General features: G+C 45.2%; 1 protein-coding gene across 1 annotated transcript; it reads right to left on the reverse strand.

The window, feature by feature from the left end:
- Nucleotides 1-2,130: 2,130 nt before the first annotated feature.
- Nucleotides 2,131-7,891, reverse strand: LOC126033432 (steroid 17-alpha-hydroxylase/17,20 lyase-like). Its single transcript, XM_049790417.1, has 8 exons — nucleotides 7,595-7,891; nucleotides 6,001-6,136; nucleotides 5,542-5,771; nucleotides 4,422-4,508; nucleotides 4,011-4,214; nucleotides 3,588-3,757; nucleotides 2,735-2,838; nucleotides 2,131-2,414 (listed from the first exon to the last, which is right to left on the reverse strand). Exons 1-8 carry the CDS (start codon nucleotides 7,889-7,891, stop codon nucleotides 2,131-2,133), a joined length of 1,512 nt encoding a protein of 503 aa, XP_049646374.1.
- Between the last annotated feature and the right edge of the window lie 11,122 nt (nucleotides 7,892-19,013).

Genomic DNA, 19,013 nt, shown 5'->3' on the forward strand with positions numbered 1-19,013 from the left:
TTTCCCTCGTACATTCTCATTCTTAGGATAGTTCAAAATGTAGTTATTTCTCTAACTAAACTCATCCCTGGGAGAAGCTGATTTTCAAAACCCCCTGGATCTTAACTTTGGTTCAGGTTTGTTTGTTTATTATTTTGGGGCCACACCCGGTGATGCTCAGGGGTTACTCCTGGCTGTGCACTCAGAAATTGCTCCTGGCTCGTGGGACCATATGGGATGCCGGGGATTGAACTGCTGTCCCTCCTAGGTTAGCATGTACAAGGTGGCTCCTGCCCCTTAAGTTAATTTCTTGACCCTATTAGCATCTGTCATTGTCTTGCTGGCTAAAATGTGTTTTATCTGTATGGATCTTACTGTTTTGTACTAAGCTCCACTGCAAACAGAAAATATTGTATCTAACTTTAGTGGTTTAATATATTGATTTGCACAATTCTGGGGAACTGCATGTTAGAGTTTTGAAGGTTCTCAGCTATGCTAGTGAATGTTTCCCAATTGCTATGATGTTTTAGTGTGTATCTTATGTAGCAGTGTATTTTTAAACTGTATTATCTGCAGAAATGTTCTTGTGACTTTGTTTAGAGAAGTTTATGGAAAGAAACTTGGATGTTCTAGACTTATTAATAGTGCTTGGTGTAATAGTGCTAAGAATTTCAAACTATATGTGTATCTGCAGAAGTTTAATGTTTATGCTCAAAGAATTCTAGGAAAAATTTTGTGACATGTATACGATATGGAAAAGACGGATTTCAGAAGTATCGTATACAATTTAAACTTTGAGACTTGAAAATTCTGATATGGAATTCCTGCCTCGGGTGGAAGATATGTAACTTTTCTTTTTTTATTTTGTTTTCAAATTTTCTCCAAAAAGGGCGGAGAATGTGGGTATCCTCTCCCCCAACTTAATGTTTATCCCACGTAGATGGTCAGATCCACCCACACCTGGGAGGGGTCTACGGTTTGGAATAAAAAATATAAAAAATGTTGCATGGGGGTGTTACACCCCACTCAGGAAGGGCACACAACAGAAGTGCTTTCTTAGGTATAGTGCACTCCTGAAAAAGAATTATTTGCCAAAAAGGCCCGCTTAGAGTAGTCAAATCAGTTGACCCTTTGTGTGGATTGTTTGGCTATAATTCTAAACGTGGCTGTGACTATCTCTCTCTTTATTTTTGACCATTATAGAAATCAGGCCTCAGTATTTTTTTCTAACAAAGAAAATACAGTACCAAAGCCTGCCAAAAGTCTCCTGCTGAGCTCTCCTGTGATCTCTCTTTCTCCCCCCATTTCCTTAAAGGTATCTGGTTTCTTCATATGCTAATTCTAGCTTTGATCTTATTGGTTCATCCCCTTTTCCTTTTTCCCTGGCTAGGCAAAAAAATCCCTCTATATAAGGCCCAATAAAGCCTCTTTGGCTCTCTCTGGCCTCTCCCTCTTGTTGTTCACTATGTAGTTCTGTGTGGTTTCATTTATTTCATATTTCATAATTCATATTTCATATTCGTCTGCTTCGTGCTTCCGCTTGATTCCCAGTGGGAAAATGAACCCACTAAGGTTTGCTTAGGGACTTTTATCTTATCAGGATAAAAAGTCCGCAGCATGGGGGGATGGAGAGAGTCAAGGAAGCACGGAGGGCTGCTGAAAGGGAAGAGAGGCAGAGAGCCTGCAGAGAGCAGCAGAGAAGCTGCTTGGAAAAGCTTAGCATGGAAGCCATGCATGAGGAAAAGCATATGGTGTTTAGGGCCTTGGAATAAAGCAAGCTGACTCCAAAAAACACTCCAATTGACTGCCTGTGAAATTATTTCACTGCTACTACCCTTCTCCAGACCAGCTGGCCAAGGGGTAAAGGTGTCGTGCTGAGAAAGGCCTCCTCCCAACACTAGGACTATAGACTTTTTATTTTATATTAAAACAACAGTCCGTAGTGCCAGTCAGAAATTTGCTGAAAAACTTAATTGTGCTGAACAAACCTCATAGTGACTGAGCTGCTGGGGCCTGCTGAAGAGAAAGTAGCTGAAGCACTAGGCTGTGGCAGAGTAGAGAAAGACACAGGGCTGAGGGAGAGGTAGCAGAGGACAAGCATCTCTGGGCCTATCTTTGGCTTTCCAGGTTGGAGTTGGGGCCATGGAAGCCTCAGAGACTCTCCTCAGCATGGGCTTCCTTCCAGGCCTGGCGTATCTGGACCTTCACTTTGAAGGCCTCGGTTAGAAAGACCACCTTGAGTGACCCATCCAGAGATGGCAGTTTCCCATCATCTGGGACATCCAGGTCGAACCTCTGCAGAAGCCATGCCATGGTGATGAATATCTCCTGGCGGGCCAGCATCTCTCCCAGGCAGGAGCGGGGCCCAGCCCCAAAAGGCATGTAACTTTGGGAGGGAGTGATGAGATGGCTCTGGGTTGGGTCCAGGAAACGCTCTGTGGATATGAGAGGCAAAGTCAGGTCTGAGGCAGAGAGAATGGAGGTGGGCCTCAGACCCCCGAATGGGCCCTCCTCAGTGCTCTCAGCCACCAAGGAAGCAGAAAGAAAGGCAAAGCCCAGGAGGGAGTAGCTTCCAAGAGAGGAGATTTGGCCATATGGGAGATGGAGCTGCAAATGGGGGTGTCAATGGAGGGCAAGAATGGTGGTAGTGGGGATACTGTCAGGTCCCGAGGTTGGAACCAGGAGTTTGGGGGAGCCACTGGGAAGAGGAAGCCAGAACAGCAGGCTAGTGGTGTGTGGGCTGGGCAGGACTCACCAGGGATGAACTGGTCAGGCTGGGCCCACTCCTTGTCATTGTGATGCAGTGCCCACAGATTGACGATGACATCCGTGCCCTTGTCAATGGTGAAAGTGCCAATGCTGCACCCAAGAGAGAGAAAGGGCTAGAGGAGGCTTCTCCCCACCCTGTTCAGTGGGAAACTGCCATGTGGAGCCAGGGGACATTCTTCCCACCTGCACCCACTCCTCTTTCCCTTAAAACTATCCCACCTCTGGGCCGGGAGAGATAGCACAGCGGTGTTTGCCTTGCAAGCAGCTGATCCAGGACCAAAGGTGGTTGGTTCAAATCCCAGTGTCCCATATGGTCCCCCGTGCCTGCCCGGAGCTATTTCTGAGCAGACAGCCAGGAGTAACTCCTGAGCACCGCCGGGTGTGGCTCAAAAACAAACAAACAAACAAACAAACAAACAAAAAAACCAAAAAAAAACTATCCCACCTCTGCTTTATCCTTTAGAGGCACTGGGAGCTGGGGACATCTGTGATCAAAGTACACCCCTCTTTTGTTTTTGTTTTATTTTGGGGGTCCACACCAGGTGGCTTTCAGATTTTATTCCTGGCTCTGGGCTCTGCATTCATAAATCACTCCTGGGGACCATATGGGATGCTGGGGGTCGAAGCCGGGGCAGCCATGTGCAAGGCAAATGCCCTTCCCACCGTGCTATTGCTGTAGCCCTCACACCTCATTTATCATTCCAGATAGGATAAAGCAAAGTCCGAGGGGTGAAGGGTGGAGACATGGACAGTAAGATGACCCCTCATAGAGGAACTAACTAAGGCAGACCTCAGCCAGGAGGACCATGTCTCAGGACTGGGCTCAGGAGCAGACGCACCTAGAGTCAACCATAGCCTTATGGGGGATGAGCAGCGGGGCTATGGGCCGGATACGGAGCACCTCACGGATGGTGGCTTCCAGCAGCAGGAGGTGGTTCCGGTCTCTGATATTTGGTGTCCGGCTGAAACCCACATTCTGGTCAATCTCCTCCTGGATCCTCTTCTTCAGCTGAAGGCCAGAAAGGCCAGATATGAGCAGTGAGCTTCCCAGGGTCCTAGTGTCACATCCAGGAGAGTTGGCTCCTGGTGATGGCACTGTGAACCAACCTTGCTTGCAGGGGATGGGGTAGCTCTCCCAGGGGCCAGGACCAGAGCAGCTTGATGTGGCTGCATGGAGGCCTGAGTGTAGTGTCCCTTTTCCCCTTTGGCCCCAGAGTTGGGGCTGGAGTCAGGCTTGGGAAGATGGAAGCAGGGCCACTTACCTGTGGGCAATGCAGCAAGTAGGCGATTGTCCACTGTATAGCAGACGTGGTGGGTGCCACCCCAGCACCAAAGATGTCGTTGATGGTGGCCAGAATATACTCATCAGAAAGCAGAGTGGAATTTGAGTCAGAGTCAGCGTAATTCGTCTTGGCTTGGATTAGTACGTCCATCATGCTCGTGGTAGAGTCGCCAGTGTAGTTCTCCTGGTTGGGAAAAGTTGGTGAGCCCTGTCTGTTTCCATGCCAGGATGGACACAAGGTTTCTTCAATGTGCAAATGAGGGAGAAGTATTTTCAGGCCTGGCCTCAGTCTTGGACACTCCTAACCTAACTTGTAATTCATCTACTTTTGCTTTATCATCTTGCACATTTGTTTTGAGCTACATCCTGCAATGCTCAGGTAGCAACCTACCTTGTATTTTTCCAAGATTTTAGTCAGAAGTTCATTCCGAAATTTCACACTTTCCTTCAACTTTTCCAAGGTTTTATTGGGAAAAATCTGAAAAGGTAATGAGAAATATCAAATCCACTTCTTGGGTCAGATATTCAAATTCTCCAGGTGACAGATCCTAGCTTTCTCCTCTTCTATTCTCTCTTTCTGTGTGTTTCTCTCTGTCTCTCCCTGTCCTTCTCTGTGTCTCTCTCTGTGTCTGTGTCTGTCTGTCTGTCTCTCTCTCATCCATACCCAGTATTGTTTAGAAGTTACTCTGGGGGCCGGGCGGTGGCGCTAAAGGTAAGGTGCCTGCCTTGCCTGCGCTAGCCTTGGACGGACCGCGGTTCGATCCCCCGGTGTCCCATATGGTCCCCCAAGCCAGGAGCAACTTCTGAGCACATAGCCAGGAGTAACCCCTGAGCGTTACCGGGTGCGGCCCAAAAACCAAAAAAAAAAAAAAAAAGTTACTCTGGCTCTTTGCTCAGGAATCACTCCTCAAAGGCCTGGGTGACCATATTGGATGCCATGGATTAAACTGGGTCAGCCTCATCAAGGCAAGAACCCTTCTGTCTGTGCTATCGCTGAAGCCCCAGATTCTAGCTTTCTAATTTGTTTTGTTTCTGTTGCTTTGTTGTTGTTATTATTTATTTATTTTTGTTATGGGGACACACTTGGCTGTGCTCTGGATTTGCTCCTGATTCTGAGCTCAGGGTTATCTACCAGTGGGGCTCTGGAGATCATATTTGGGACATGGAACCTGGGTAAGCCACATGCAAGGCAAATACCTCATCCCATCTCTGACTCTCTTTTGGGCACATCCCATCTTTCAGCACATCCCTTCTTTATTTTGGAGCACATTCTTTAACTTCCACAGTATTTCTTAGCTGCCCAATGAGAACCTTGGCTCTAGGGTGAGGGCTGCTGACTAAAATCCTTGCAGGGCAATTGGCAATGTGAGCAATTGTCATGACTATTAAAACTTATGACAGCATGAGAGTGGGCGCAGCTGTGTCTGTTTGAATTGACTATGGGGAGAAGGTGCCCTGAGCCAGTAGGAAAAGCACTGGGGCCTCGGTCAGGCCTACATTCTCATGCTCACCTTCAACACAGGGAATATGTCTACTATAGTCTCCTGGCCCAAGGAATCCAGGATGCCCATGTTGAACTTCTGCATGATCTCTAATTCCGGGTCTCCATATTTGTAGGATAAGTTGAAGCAGATGGTACAGATCACATTGGTCACCATCAGGAAGATGAGCTCAAACATATCTATAGACTGTCCATCCAGGGTGGCCAGGGAATCACACAGTAAGCTGATTTCCTGGCAGACTGAGGGGAGAGAGAAACTTGAGAGTGGAAATGAAGAAAGGACCTCATCATCTCCTTCCTCTTCTCCCACCCAGCCCCTTTTACTCTGCATCTTTGCAAGGGGCGGGTAAGAAGATGGCCACTAGGTGGCAGACGTGGCCAAAGGAAGGTCACTGAGCCGCTCGCCACCCCTCCCTCCTCTCCTTTCTCCGTTCTGGGGGGGGTGGGTGGAGGGCCCTGGCCAGCTCACTGGTTTTCTCCAGCCTCTGGCTGCCATCCTTGAAGAGGGCGAAGGTGGCTTGCACTAGCTTTCGATGCAACTGCCAGGCTCCGTGACTGGCAAAAGCGACGCCCTTCTGGTTGTTCGACAGGATGTCAAGAGTTACCTTTGGAGAGCAAGGAAAACGGGAAAGATCAGAGTCACCTACCAGACTTGCCCTGGGCCTCCTGGACCTGTTCCCCTTCCCAAGGTGCTGGTCACACCGACCCTAGGGTATCCCTCCTGCTTCACTTACCCAGGTCTGGAAGACACCGAGCAAGGCCTAAATCCACCCACCGAGCTGCTAATCCCATCAGAGACAGAATCCTGAAAACCCCAAGTCAAAAGGCAGGTCCTGGGTCTAGCCCCTGATGCCCTCTAGACCTCCCTGATACCTGGGGCATTAAGTATGGCTGTCTGGGGCCAGGGAGTAGGCTATGGGGCTGGGGTGCTCAGCCCAGAGGTCCCTGTCTTCCCTGAGTCCTCCAAGAGAGTGCTAGAGGCCCAACCTACAGCCCCTCCATCTGCTGGCTCTGATCAGGCATCTCATCCACCCAGAAAGGACTTGGGCAAACTGCCCTCCAGAGAATGCCAGTAGAGGAGGCTTCCATACCTCCCCTCTCTCACCCTTGACCTGCAGGCCCCTATGGATGCACCTGCCTCCCTCTCTCTGCCAGGAGGGAAGCAGATGCCCGAGGACCCCACAAAATGCCAAAGGGAAATGGGTACTTGGCCTGATCAAGAGAGACAGGAGGTGCTGCCTGGCACTCAGCTGTTGCTGAGCAGGGACTGGGCGAGGGAGCACCTCTGGGTGGTGAGTCTCCACTTTTTCTCTAGGAGCATCCCAGAAGCTCAAGTGGCTGATCCTCAGCATCCAAGGAACTTGGGCTGTGTGCCAAACCACTTGGGAGCTGAGCAGTTGCAAGCAGAATCCTCTCGCAGGGGTCCTCAAAGTTCACTGTCCCTCAGACCATTGGAGGGTCTGACTATAGTAAAAACAAAACTTATGAACGAATTCTTATGCACACTGCATATATCTTATTTTACAATGAAGAAACAAAACATATACAAATACAATATGTGGCCCGCAGGCCATAGTTTGAGGACCACTGGGAGGCTGGGTCATGTCTTTCAGACCCTCTGGACTACAGAGAACAGCTGTCTGTCCTCCTGTGGCCTCCCACAGATAAAGGAACACAGGTAAAGGCATGCTCTTTCCTATGCCCTGACCACTCTCCCCCTCTGAGCTGCACACGGCAGGTTTTTCCCTTCACTCAGGAAATCCAGGTCAGAGAAGTCTTGCAGGTGGCCAGCATAAAGATGGCTGGAGGCTTTTCTGGGTCTCCAGAAAAGGAGCATCTTTTCTATTTTGCCTGTAGAGAGAGTCTGAGGGGTCAGACTGAAACAAATGTCCCAGGGTGTCTCTGTGCAGCCTGAGCCTCAGCAGAGTTTGTGGAGCAGAAGCTTCCTGCTTCCTACAGCTATCTGAGTAACCTGGCAAGGTCCTGGCTGAGGAACAGAACAAGCCCTGGTGGTTTGAGAAGGAAGGAAATGGGATGATGATGTGGGGATGGGCACTGCTTACCAGTTGAGGCCGCCCAGAGAATTCCTTGCCCTTCTTGATCAGCACCTCTTTGGCCAGCTGGTGATGGCCAACCATCACTGTAGTCTTGGTGCCCAGCCGGAAGGAATAGATGGGGCCATATTTTTCCTGCAGCTTGAAGAAGTTCACGTGTTGCTCTCCATGCCTGGGCAGGAATGGCAGACTGCCAACCAGGGGTAGTGATGGGAGACTTTGGGGATATTTAACATCAGAAGACTTTAGCTTGGGCCAAAAGAAGTAGGTGAAGCTGAGCACCAAGAGCATCAGCAGCTCCCACATTGTGGCGGGCAGTAGGATCAGCTATGGGATGCAAGGAAGCTTTTTAAGGGAATGCCCTGCCCTTCACCTTGACTTTATATTATCTCTTGTCTTGTGGGTGTTTCTGCTGGAGCACTGCCATGTCCAGGCCCTTTTTTTTTTTCAGAAGCAAAAAATGCCTGAAGAATGGAGGCTCAAGGCCTGGCTGATTTCCAGGCAACACTCTAGAGAAAGTTCAAGAAAAGAGAGCTACTGGGTCCCTGTCTGAGGGGATGCCAGGTTTGAAATCAAGCCCTGGAGCTGCCCATGTTGTGAAATCAGAATCAGGAGCAGATGGCAAAGTCAGGAGGCTTATAACCAGGAGGCTGTTAAAATCCTTTATCTCAGTTTATCATATCCTCACTGAAGAATGTGCGTGCTCTGAAACAAGGCCTAGACGCAATCTCAAAGACAGTGACGCCAGGAACACAAATGGTCAAGTCCTGGCCCTGCCAACGAAGCCAGATTACCTCTTATAATACATACATACATACATACATATATATATGTGTGTGTGTGCGTGTGTGTGTGTGTGATTTGAGGTGAGCTACTTACATTTAAGAAATACTTTATTATGTTAAAACATTAATTGTGGCCCGGAGAGATAACATGGAGGTAGTTCATTTGCCTTGCATGCAGAAGGATGGTGGTTTGAGTCCCTGCATCCCATATGGTCCCCCGAGTCTGTCAGGAGCGATTTCTAAGCATTGAGCCAGAAGTAACCCCTGAGCACTGCTGGGTGTGACCCAAAGACCAAAAAAAATAAAATAAAAATAAAAATAAAACAAAAAAACAACAAACCCAACAACTTTAATTATGCTAAAATTTATTTATGTTAAATAAATGAACAAATAAATTTATGATTACAAAAGTTAAAATTTAATTATGTTAGAAATCTATTTTATTATGTTAAAAATAAACAATGTACTGGGGCTGGTGAGATAGTTCAGCACATAAGGCACTTGCCTTACATGTGGCCAATCTGGGTTTGAACCTCGGCAACCCATATGGTTTCCTGTGCACCGAAAGGAGTACAGAGCCAAGAATAACTCCTGATTTCACTGGGTGTGGCCCAATACACACACACACACACACACACACACACAACATAAATCAATCTTTTTGAGGGCATTCCCAGAAGTTATCAGGGTTTACTCTTGGCTGTGTTCAGGGATCACTCCTGATGGGGCTTGGGGGCCATACATAGCGTGGGGATTAAAACCAGATTCAGCTGCATACAAAGCAAATGTCTGAACCCCGGTATTATCTCTCCAGTTTATCAAACCTTTTCCCTGGGAATGACTCTGCTTCACATATGCTTGGTTTGTTCTTGTGTCTGGCTTATTTTATTTAGTGTGATGTTTTTTTTTTTTTTTTGGCCACACCCAGCAGTGCTCAGCGGTTACTCCTGGCTGTCTGCTCAGAAATAGCTCCTGGCACGCACGGGGGACCATATGGGACACCGGGATTCGAACCAACCACCTTTGGTGCTGGATCGGCGGCTGCTTGCAAGGCAAACGCCACTGTGCTATCTCTCCGGGCCCTAGTGTGATGTTCTTTTTTTTTTTTCTTTTTTTTTTTTTTTTGGTTTTTGGGCCACACCCTGTGACGCTCAGGGGTTACTCCTGGCTATGCGCTCAGAAGTTGCTCCTGGCTTCTTGGGGGACCATATGGGATGCCGGGGGATCGAACCGCGGTCCGTCCTAGGCTAGCGCAGGCAAGGCAGGCACCTTACCTCCAGCGCCACCGCCCGGACCCAGTGTGATGTTCTTAAGCTTCATAGCAGGGGTCTCAAACTCGAGGCCTGCGGGCCATTTGTCCGTACAACATTTTGTGGCCTTGCCCTAGAGAAATCTTTTTTTGTTTTGTTTTAGTTGTTTGGGTCACACCCACCAATGTTCAAGGCTTACTACTGACTTTGCACTCAAGGATCAGCCCAACTTTGCAACCTGCGGCCCCCAGGCAAATTGAGTTTGAGACCCCTGCTTCATAGGTATCTAATGGCATCCCTCCATCCTTTTATGGTTTGTTTTTGAGCAATTCTCGGTAGTACCAAGGGCCTTGTCCTGGCTCAGCCTACAGGGATCACTCTTGATGGGGTTCAGAAAGAATCATGTGGAATGCTGGGATAGAACCTGAGTTAGCTGCATGAAAGACAAACGCCTACCTGCTGTCTTATCTTCCTGGCCCTGAATCCCCTCTGTGACAATAATATTTCTTCACTGGGATCTGGGACATCTCAGGATTGTTCTTCTCTTACTTTCTTTTGTTTTTGTTTTGGAGTCATACATGACAGTGCTCAGGTTCACTAGCAGAAATGCTTAGGAGAACATGGGGTGTCAGGGATCAAGCCCCAATAGTTATAGATAACATTGCTTTGAACGCACACACATCTGTTCAAAGCCTGTTATTTATTTATTTGGTTTTGGGGTCACCCCAGGCCATACTCACGGGTTACTCCTGGTTCTTCATTCAAGAATCACTCCTGATGATGTGCAGGGTACCATATAGGATACTGGCAATCGAACTCAGGCTAGCTGCGTGCATGGCAAATGCCCTATCCTCTGTACTATCTCTCCTCATTAATTTTTTTAATAAAATCTTTATTTACACATCATGATTACAAGAATGATTGTAGTTGGATTTCAGTTATAAACAGAATACCCCCTTCAACAATGCAACATTCCCACCACCAATGTCCCCCCTCCCAACCTCTGCCTGTATTTGAGAAAGGCATTCTCTTCTTTCACTCATTAACATTTTCATGATAGTTGTTAGTGTTGTTATTTCCCTAACTGCACTCACCACTCTTTGTGATGAGCTTCATATTGTGAGTTGGTCCTCCCAGCCCTCATCTCTATTGTCTCTGGGCATTATTACAATAATGTCCTTAACTTTTCTTAAAACCCATAGATGAGTGAGGTTATTCTGTGTCCATCTCTGTTGAACTAATTTCACTCAGCGTAATAGATTCCATGTACATAGCATAGTACATTCCATATACATCTATGTATAGGGAAATTTCATGACTTCATCTCTCCTAACAGCCGCATAATATTCCACTGTATATATGTACCACAGTTTCTTTTTCTTTCTTTTTTTTTTTTGGTGGTTTTTGGGTCACACCCAGCAGTGCTCAGGGGTTATTCCTGGCTCAGAAATTGCTCCTGGCAGGCACGGGGGACCATATGGGACACCGGGATTTGAACTGATGACCTTCTGCATGAAAGGCAAACGCCTTACCTCCATGCTATCTCTCCGGCCCCGTACCACAGTTTTTTTAGCCATTCATCTGTTGAAGGGCATCTTGGTTGTTTCTAGAGTCTGGCTATTGTAAATAGCACTGCAATGAATACAGGTGTGAGGAAGGAATTTTTGAATGTATTTTTGTGTTCCTGGGGTATATTCCTTGGAGTGGTATAGCTGGATCAAAGGGGATCTCAATTTACAATTTCCAGTTTTTTAAGAAATCTCCATAATTATTTTCCAGAAAGGCTGGACTAGAAGGCATTACCACCAGCAGTGAATGAGAGTCCATTTTCTCCACATCCCCGCCAGCACTGCTTGTTCTTTTTTTTTTTTTTCGGGCCACACCCATTTGATGCTCAGGGTTTACTCCTGGCTAAGCACTCAGAAATTGCCCCTGGCTTGGGGAGACCATATGGGACACCGGGGGATCGAACCGTGGTCCTTCCTTGGCTTGCGCTTGCAAGGCAGACACCTTGCCTCTAGTGCCACCTCACCGGCCCCAGCACTGCTTGTTCTTGTTCTTTGTGGTGTGTACCAGTCTGTGTTGCGTGAGATGGTACTTCATTGTTTTGATTTGCAACTTCCTGATGATTAGTGATGTGGAGCATTTTTTCATGTCTTTTGGCCATTTGTATTTCTTCTTTGAGGAAGTGTCTGTTCATTTCTCTCCCCATTTTTTTGATGGGGTGAGTTGTTTTTTTCTTGTTAAGTTCTGTCAGTATCTTGTATATTTTGGACATTAGCCCCTTTTCTGATGGGTATTGGGTGAATTGTTTCTCCCATTCTGTGGGTGGTTCATGTATCCTAGGCATTTTGAGGTGCAGAAGCTTCTTAGCTTAATATATTTCCATTTGTTTGTCTCTGCTTCCACTTGTTTGAAGAGTGCTATTTCCTTCCTCCTTAAAGATGCCTTTAGTATCAATGTCATGAAATGTTTTACCTATGTGTTGTTCTATATACCTTCTTGTTTCATGATATCCAGATCTTTAATCCATTTGGATTTGACCTTTGTGCATGGTGTTAGCTACTTTTTTGCAAGTGGCTAACCAGTTGTGCCAACACCACTTGTTAAAGAGGCTTTCCTTGCTCCATTTTGGATTTCTTGCCCTTTTATCAAAAATTAAATGATTATATGTCTGGGAATATTCTCTGAATACTCGTCTATTCCACTGATCTGAGGATCAGCTTTATTCCAATACCATGTCTTTTTAAATAACTATTGCTTTGTAATACAATTTAAAATTGGGGAAAGTAATGTCTCCCATATTTCTTTTCCTAAGAACTGCTTTAGCTATTTGTGGGTGTTTATTGTTCCACATGAGTTTCAGAAGTGTTTGATCCACTTCTTTTAAGAATGTCATGGGTTTCTCTAGAAATATTGCATTAACTCTGTACTCATTATTTGTTTTTATTAAACTTTTTTGTTTGGGGACCATAACCACTTGTACTCAGGGCTTACTCTTGCTTCTGTACTCAGGATCACTCTTGTTGTTTGGGGGGCCACATGTGGAACCAGAAATTGAATCCAGGTGAACAGCATGCAAGGCAAGCACCCTATCCTCTATTCAAGAGCCTGTTTATTTATTGGAGGTATATCCCTTGATATTGAATTTCCTGATAGTATGATTATTGTTTATCTAACTTTTTTAGGGGGAAGAAAGTAGTATTGAGGGGCTTTCAGGTCATTCCTGGGCTAGTTACCAAACCAGGTAAATGGTTCTGTGCTAGGGTCTGGTGATAGGACATTGCTTTGCCCAGCACTGCTCAAGGGCTATGCAGTGCTGGGGATTGAACTTGAGCCCTTGTGCATACCAGGCATGTGGCCCAGTGTAAGAATGTGTAAGAACCTTGGCTCCAAGTTCTTACAAACTTTCTTGGTTTGTTTTGGGCAAGTGCTTGGAGTTGTTCCCAGTAGTAACAGGGAGACCATGTTGATGAAGCTGGGCCTTCTACACACAACACATACTTAATCCATTGCCCCATCTCTCCAGCCCTGATTTTTTGTTTATTTCTTGGCCTGTACTCTGGCTGTGCTCAGGAATTACTCTGACAGGCTCAGGATGTGGTGCCAGGGATTGAATTTATTTTGGCTGCATGCAAAGCAAGGGCCCTACCTGCTGGACTATTCTCTCTGGTCCCGACCCCTAACCTTTAGTTTTGTTTTGTTTTTGGCTCACACCCAGTGGCATTCAGGGTTTAGTCCTGGCCCTGAGCTCAGAAATCACTCCTGGTAGGCTTAGGGTAGCATATGGGATGTCAGGAATTGAACCCAATTCAGCCACCTGCAGGGCAACACCCTATCCACTGTTATTGTTCCAGCCCCAGTGACCCCCTAACTTTTTTTTGGGGTCACACCCGGCAGTGCTCAGGGGTTACTCCTGGCTCCATGCTCAGAAAATCGCCCCTGGCAGGCACTGGGGACCATATGGGATGCCGGGGTTCGAACCACTGTCATTCTGCATGAAATTCTGCATGAAATGCCTTACCTCCATGCTATCTCTCCAGCCTCGACCCCCTAACTTTTTTAAGTTTTCTTTTCCTCTGTAATATGAAAGTAGTAAAAAAAAATCCTGTTGAGGGTGTCAATGAGTCAATGGGGTAACACATGGCTCATGCAAGGGTTACCTTGTGTGAAGCTAGCCCCCATTTAATATGGATCATCGTACTATGGGTTATCCCCCAAATCTCTCATTTTTTCTGGCACTCTTAGCAGTAGGTCTTCCTGGTGGACAAAAGTCTCACTGCTGGAAACCTGCAGTCAGTCAATGAGTATTTATCAACAAATTAGTGGGTTATCACCAGATGAAGCCACAGCCCCAAGAGAGAGAAACAAACAGGACTCACTGGACCAGGTCCACAGAGGTGGGAGGTAGAAATGATGCTCGATCCTGGGGGGATGCTCTCCCAGTCTCTTCAGCTAGAGAAACATGGAGAACAGCTGCCAGCAAGACCTGGCCTGACACACCACTTAGCTGCCTTTTGTTTTAGTGGCTCAAATGGGGTTCACAAGGCAACCCTGTGAACAGCACTAAGGGTGGATGGTCAGAAGCAACTTCAAGAAAGAAGAGGAATATAAGCAATGCTGTGAAGGCTAGGGAGGGTCGTGGGCAAAGGCCTGGGTAGTGATTGAGAAAGGCCCCACAAAACAGAAGAGCAGTCCAGTCAAATGTGGAGGTGGTAGGGGCCAGAGCAATAGCACAGAGGTAGGTCATTTGCCTTGCAAGCTGCCGACATGGGAGAGAGCCGAATTTGATCCCTGGTATCCCATACGGTCCCTTGGACTGCCGGTAGTGATTTCTGAGCAGAGACAGGAATCAACCTGAGTGCTGCCCTGTGTAGCCCCAACACCCACCCCCAATGTGAAGATAGGTGAGGCCTGATGTGTGCAAGATATGGCTGCGGGAAGGCCTGGCTACAGGTGCAAGTGATGAGGGAATGAGTTGGAGGCATCACTACAAATGCATCCCACAGGCTATGTCTCTGGGTAAGACTAGAATGTAGAGGTGCTCCTGTAAGTTCTTCAGCAGGAATGTTCTGGTAGTCACCAGGACAAAATAGGTTTGAGGTTGGAAAGGGTCATGCAAGACTTTGGAGTCTTCTGCTTTGTTTGCAATAAAAAAAAAAAAGTTTTGAAAGTTGATTGTTGTTCATGGCTCACAATGTCTTTAGTCTGACTCCAGGCTATGTAACCTTTGTTCATTCACTGCTTGAGAAATTCTGTTTGTTTTGTGCTCAGGGAATCATTTCTGGAGGGTATGAAGTACCAGTGATTGATTCAGGTCAGCTGTGAATGCCAGAGAAATTGTTATGTAACCCTGGACATATAGTGTGTGTATATATATATATATATACATATAATATATATACAGATATATTATACATATACATGATTAGAAAATATATCAAACAAATAGTTACTCTTTACAAGCCATCAAGAAATTTATTTTAGGGGCCAGAGAGATAGCATGGAGGTAAGGCATTTGCCTTTCATGCAGAAGGTCATTGGTTTGAATCCTGGCATCCCATATGGTCCCCCGAGCCTGCCAGGAGCGATTTCTGAGTGTGGGGCCCGGAGTAAGCCTTGAGCGTGACCTAGTGTGACCCCCCCAAAAAAAAGAAATTTATTTTAGGGGCCAGAGTTAAAGCACAGCAGTAAGGTATTTGCCTTGCATTGACTCAATCCCTGGCATCCCATACGGTTCCCCGAGCCCGCTAGGATGTGACCCAAAAAAACAAAAACAAAAATAAACAAACAAATAAATACAAAGAATTTACCTTGGGCTTGCTCTTCAAGCACATATTCTCCCGTAAACACATATCTATCTTGCTTGATTTTTTTCTTTTTTTTATATAATATCTTTATTAAAACATCTTGATTACAAACATGATTGTGATTAGGTTTCAGTCATGTAAAGAACACCCCCTTCACCAATGCAATATTCCCACCACCAATGTCCCAAATCTCCCTCCACCCCACCCCACCCCCACGTATACTTTAGACAGGCTTTCCAGTTCCCTCATTCATTCACATGGTTATGATAGTTCTCAGTGTAGTTATTTCTCTAACTGCACTCACAACTCTTTGTGGTGAGCTTCATGAAGTGAGCTGGAAGTGCCAGCCCTCCTCTCTTTGTCTCTGAGGATTGTTGAAAAATGTCTTTTTTTTTTTTTTTTAAAACCCATAGATGAGTGAGATTATTTTGTACCTATCTCTCTCCCTCTGACTTATTTCACTCAGCATGATAGATTCCACGTATAGGAAAATTTCATGACTTCATCTCTTCTGACGGCTGCATAATATTCTATGTACCATAGTTTCTTTAGCCATTCATCTGTTGAAAGGCATCTTGGTTGTTTCCAGAGCCTGGCTATTGTGATTAGTGCTGCAATAAATATAGGTGTGAGAAAGGGATTTTTTGTATTGTATTCTTGTGGTCCTAGGGTATAACCCTAGGAGTAGAATAGCTGGGTCGAATGGGAGCTCAATTTCCAGTTTTTGGACAAATCTTCATATCACTTTCCATAAAGGTTGGACTAGACGGCCTTCCCACCAGCAGTGGATAAGAGTTCCTTTCTCTCCATATCCCCACCAGCACTGCTTGATCTCATTCTTTGTGATGTGTGCCAATCTCTGTGGTGTGAGGTGGTATTTCATCATTGTTTTGATTTGCATCTCCCTGATGATTAGTGATGAGCATTTTTTCATGTGCCTTTTGGCCATTTGTATTTCTTCTTTGTCTTTTTTTTTTTTTTTTGTGTGTGTGTTTTGGGTCACACCCGGCGGTGCTCAGGGGTTACTCCTGGCTGTTTGCTCAGAAATATCTCCTGGCAGGCACAGGGGACCATATGGGACACCGGGATTCGAACCAACCACCTTTGGTCCTGGATCGGCTGCTTGCAAGGCAAACGCCGCTGTGCTATCTCTCTGGGCCCTATTTCTTTGTCAAAGTGTCTGTCCATTTCTTTTCCCCATTTTTTTGATGAGATTAGATTTTTTTTTCTTGTAAAGTTCTGTCAGTGCCCTGTATATTTTGGATATTAGCCCCTTATCTGATGGGTATTGGGTGAATAGTTTCTTCCACACGGTGGGTGGCTCTTGTATCCTGGGCACTATTTCTTTTGAGGTGCAGAAGCTTCTCAGCTTAATGTATTCTCATCTGTTTATCTCTGCTTCTACTTGTTTGGAAAGTGCAGTTTCCTCCTTGAAGATGCCTTTAGTCTCATGTCATGGAATGTTTTACCTACGTGTTGTTCTATATACTTTATTGGTATCAGGTCTGATATCAAGGTCTTTAATCCATTTGGATTTTACCTTCATACATGATGTTAACTGGGGTCTATGTTCACTTTTTTGCAAGTGGCTAACTAGTTCTGCCAGCACCACTTGTTGAAGAGGTTTTCCCTGCTCCACTTAGGATTTCTTGCTCCTTTGACAAAAATTAGGTGATTGTATGTCTGGGGAACATTGTTTGAATACTCAAGCCTATTCCACTGATCTGAGGGTCTGTCTTTATCCAATACCATGCTCTTTTGATTACTATTGCTTTGTAGTATAGTTTAAAGTTGGGGAAAGTAATGCCTCCCATATTCCTTTTCCCTAAGAGTGTTTTAGCTATTCAAGGGTATTTATTGTTCCAAATGAATTTCAAAAGTGTTTGATCCACTTCTTTGAAGAATGTCATGGGTGTCTTTAGAGGGATCATAATAAATCTGTTCAATGCTTTAGGGAGTATTGCCATTTTAATGATGTTAATCTTGTCAATTCATGAGCAGGGTATGTGTTTCCATTTCCGTGTATCCTCTCTTATTTCTTGGAGCAGGGCTTTATAGTTTTCTTTGTATAGGTCCTTCACGTCTTTGGTCAAGTTGACTCCAAGATATTTGAGTTTGTGTGGCGCTAAAATGAATGGGATTGCCTTTTTAATGTCCATCTCTTCCCTATCATTATTGGTGTATAAAAAGACCATTGGTTTCTGTGTATTAATTTTGTAGCCTGCCACCTTGGTATATGAATCTATTGTTTCTAGAAGCTTTTTGGTAGAGTCTTTAGGGTTTTCTAAGTAGAGTATCATGTCATCTGCAAACAGTGAGAGCTTGACTTCTTCCTTTCCTATCTGGATTCCCTTGATATTTTTTTCTTGCCTAATCACTATAGCAAGTACTTCCAGTACTATGTTGAAGAGGAGTGATGAGAACAGACAGCCTTTTATTGTACCTGAATTTAGAGAAAAGGCTTCTAGTTTTTCTCCATTGAGAATAATATTTGCCATTGGCTTGTGGTAGATGGCCTTAACTATATTGAGAAAGGCTCCTTTCATTCCCATCTTTCTGAGAGTTTTTATCAAGAATGGGTGTTGGACCTTATCAAATGCTTTCTCTGCGTCTATTGATATGATCAATTTTTATTTTTCTTGTTGTGGATGTTGTGTATGATGTTGATAGACATACGGATGTTGAACCTTCCTTCTTCCTTGCATTCCTAGGATGAAACCTATTTGATTGTAGTGAAAGATCTTTTTTTTTTTTTTTGGTTTTTGGGCCACACCCATTTGACGCTATACGCTCAGAAATCGCTCCTGGCTTGGGGGGACCATATGGGGCGCTGGGGGATCGAACTGCGGTCCGTCCTATGCTGGCGCTTGCAAGGCAGACACCTTACCTCTAGCGCCACCTTCCAGGCCTCAGTGAAAGATCTTCTTGATGATGCATTGGATCCTATTTGCCAGGATTTTGTGAAGATCTTTGCATCTGCATTCATCAGGGATATTGGTCTGTAATTTTTTTTTTTTTTTGCAGCATCTCTGTCTGGTTTTGGAATCAAGGCGATGTTGGCTTCATAAAAGCTGTTTGGGAGTGTTTCCTTTTTTTCAAATTCGTGGAAGAGCTGGCTACAATTGGTAGTAGTTCCTCTTGAAAGGTTTGAAAGAATTCATTAGTAAATCCATCTGGGCCTGAGCTTTTCTTTTTAGGCAGACATTTAATTACAGTTTCAATTTCCTCAATAATGATGGGGGTGTTTAGATATACTACATCCTCCTTACTTAACTGTGGAAGGTTATAAGTGTCCAAGAATTTATCCATTTCTACTAGGTTCTCATGTTTAGTAGCATAAAGTTTCTCAAAGTAGCTCTGAATACCCTTTGAATCTCTGCAATATCTGTCATGATATCCCCCTTTTCATTTCTAATATGGGTTATCAGGTTTCTCTCTTTCTTTGTGAGTTTTGACAATGGTCTATCAATCTTGTTTATTTATTAAAAAAAAACAAACTGCTTTTGTTGATCTTTCAGATTGTTTTTTTTGGTTTCCACTTCATTGATTTCTGCTCTCAGCTTTGTTATTTCCTTCTGTCTTC

This window comes from Suncus etruscus, chromosome 17 (genome assembly GCF_024139225.1).
Source record: "Suncus etruscus isolate mSunEtr1 chromosome 17, mSunEtr1.pri.cur, whole genome shotgun sequence".
Taxonomy (NCBI): domain Eukaryota; kingdom Metazoa; phylum Chordata; class Mammalia; order Eulipotyphla; family Soricidae; genus Suncus; species Suncus etruscus.

What these genes read in the sequence shown, in the direction of transcription:
- LOC126033432 (XM_049790417.1), bottom strand. Translation starts at nt 7,891, where the DNA reads ATGTGGGAGCTGCTGATGCTCTTGGTGCTCAGCTTCACCTACTTCTTT. An exon ending in ACATATTCCCTGTGTTGAAG is followed by an intron (nt 4,509 to 5,541) that starts GTGAGCATGAGA and finishes TTACCTTTTCAG; the next exon opens with ATTTTTCCCAATAAAACCTT. An exon ending in AAATCTTGGAAAAATACAAG is followed by an intron (nt 4,215 to 4,421) that starts GTAGGTTGCTAC and finishes TTTCCCAACCAG; the next exon opens with GAGAACTACACTGGCGACTC.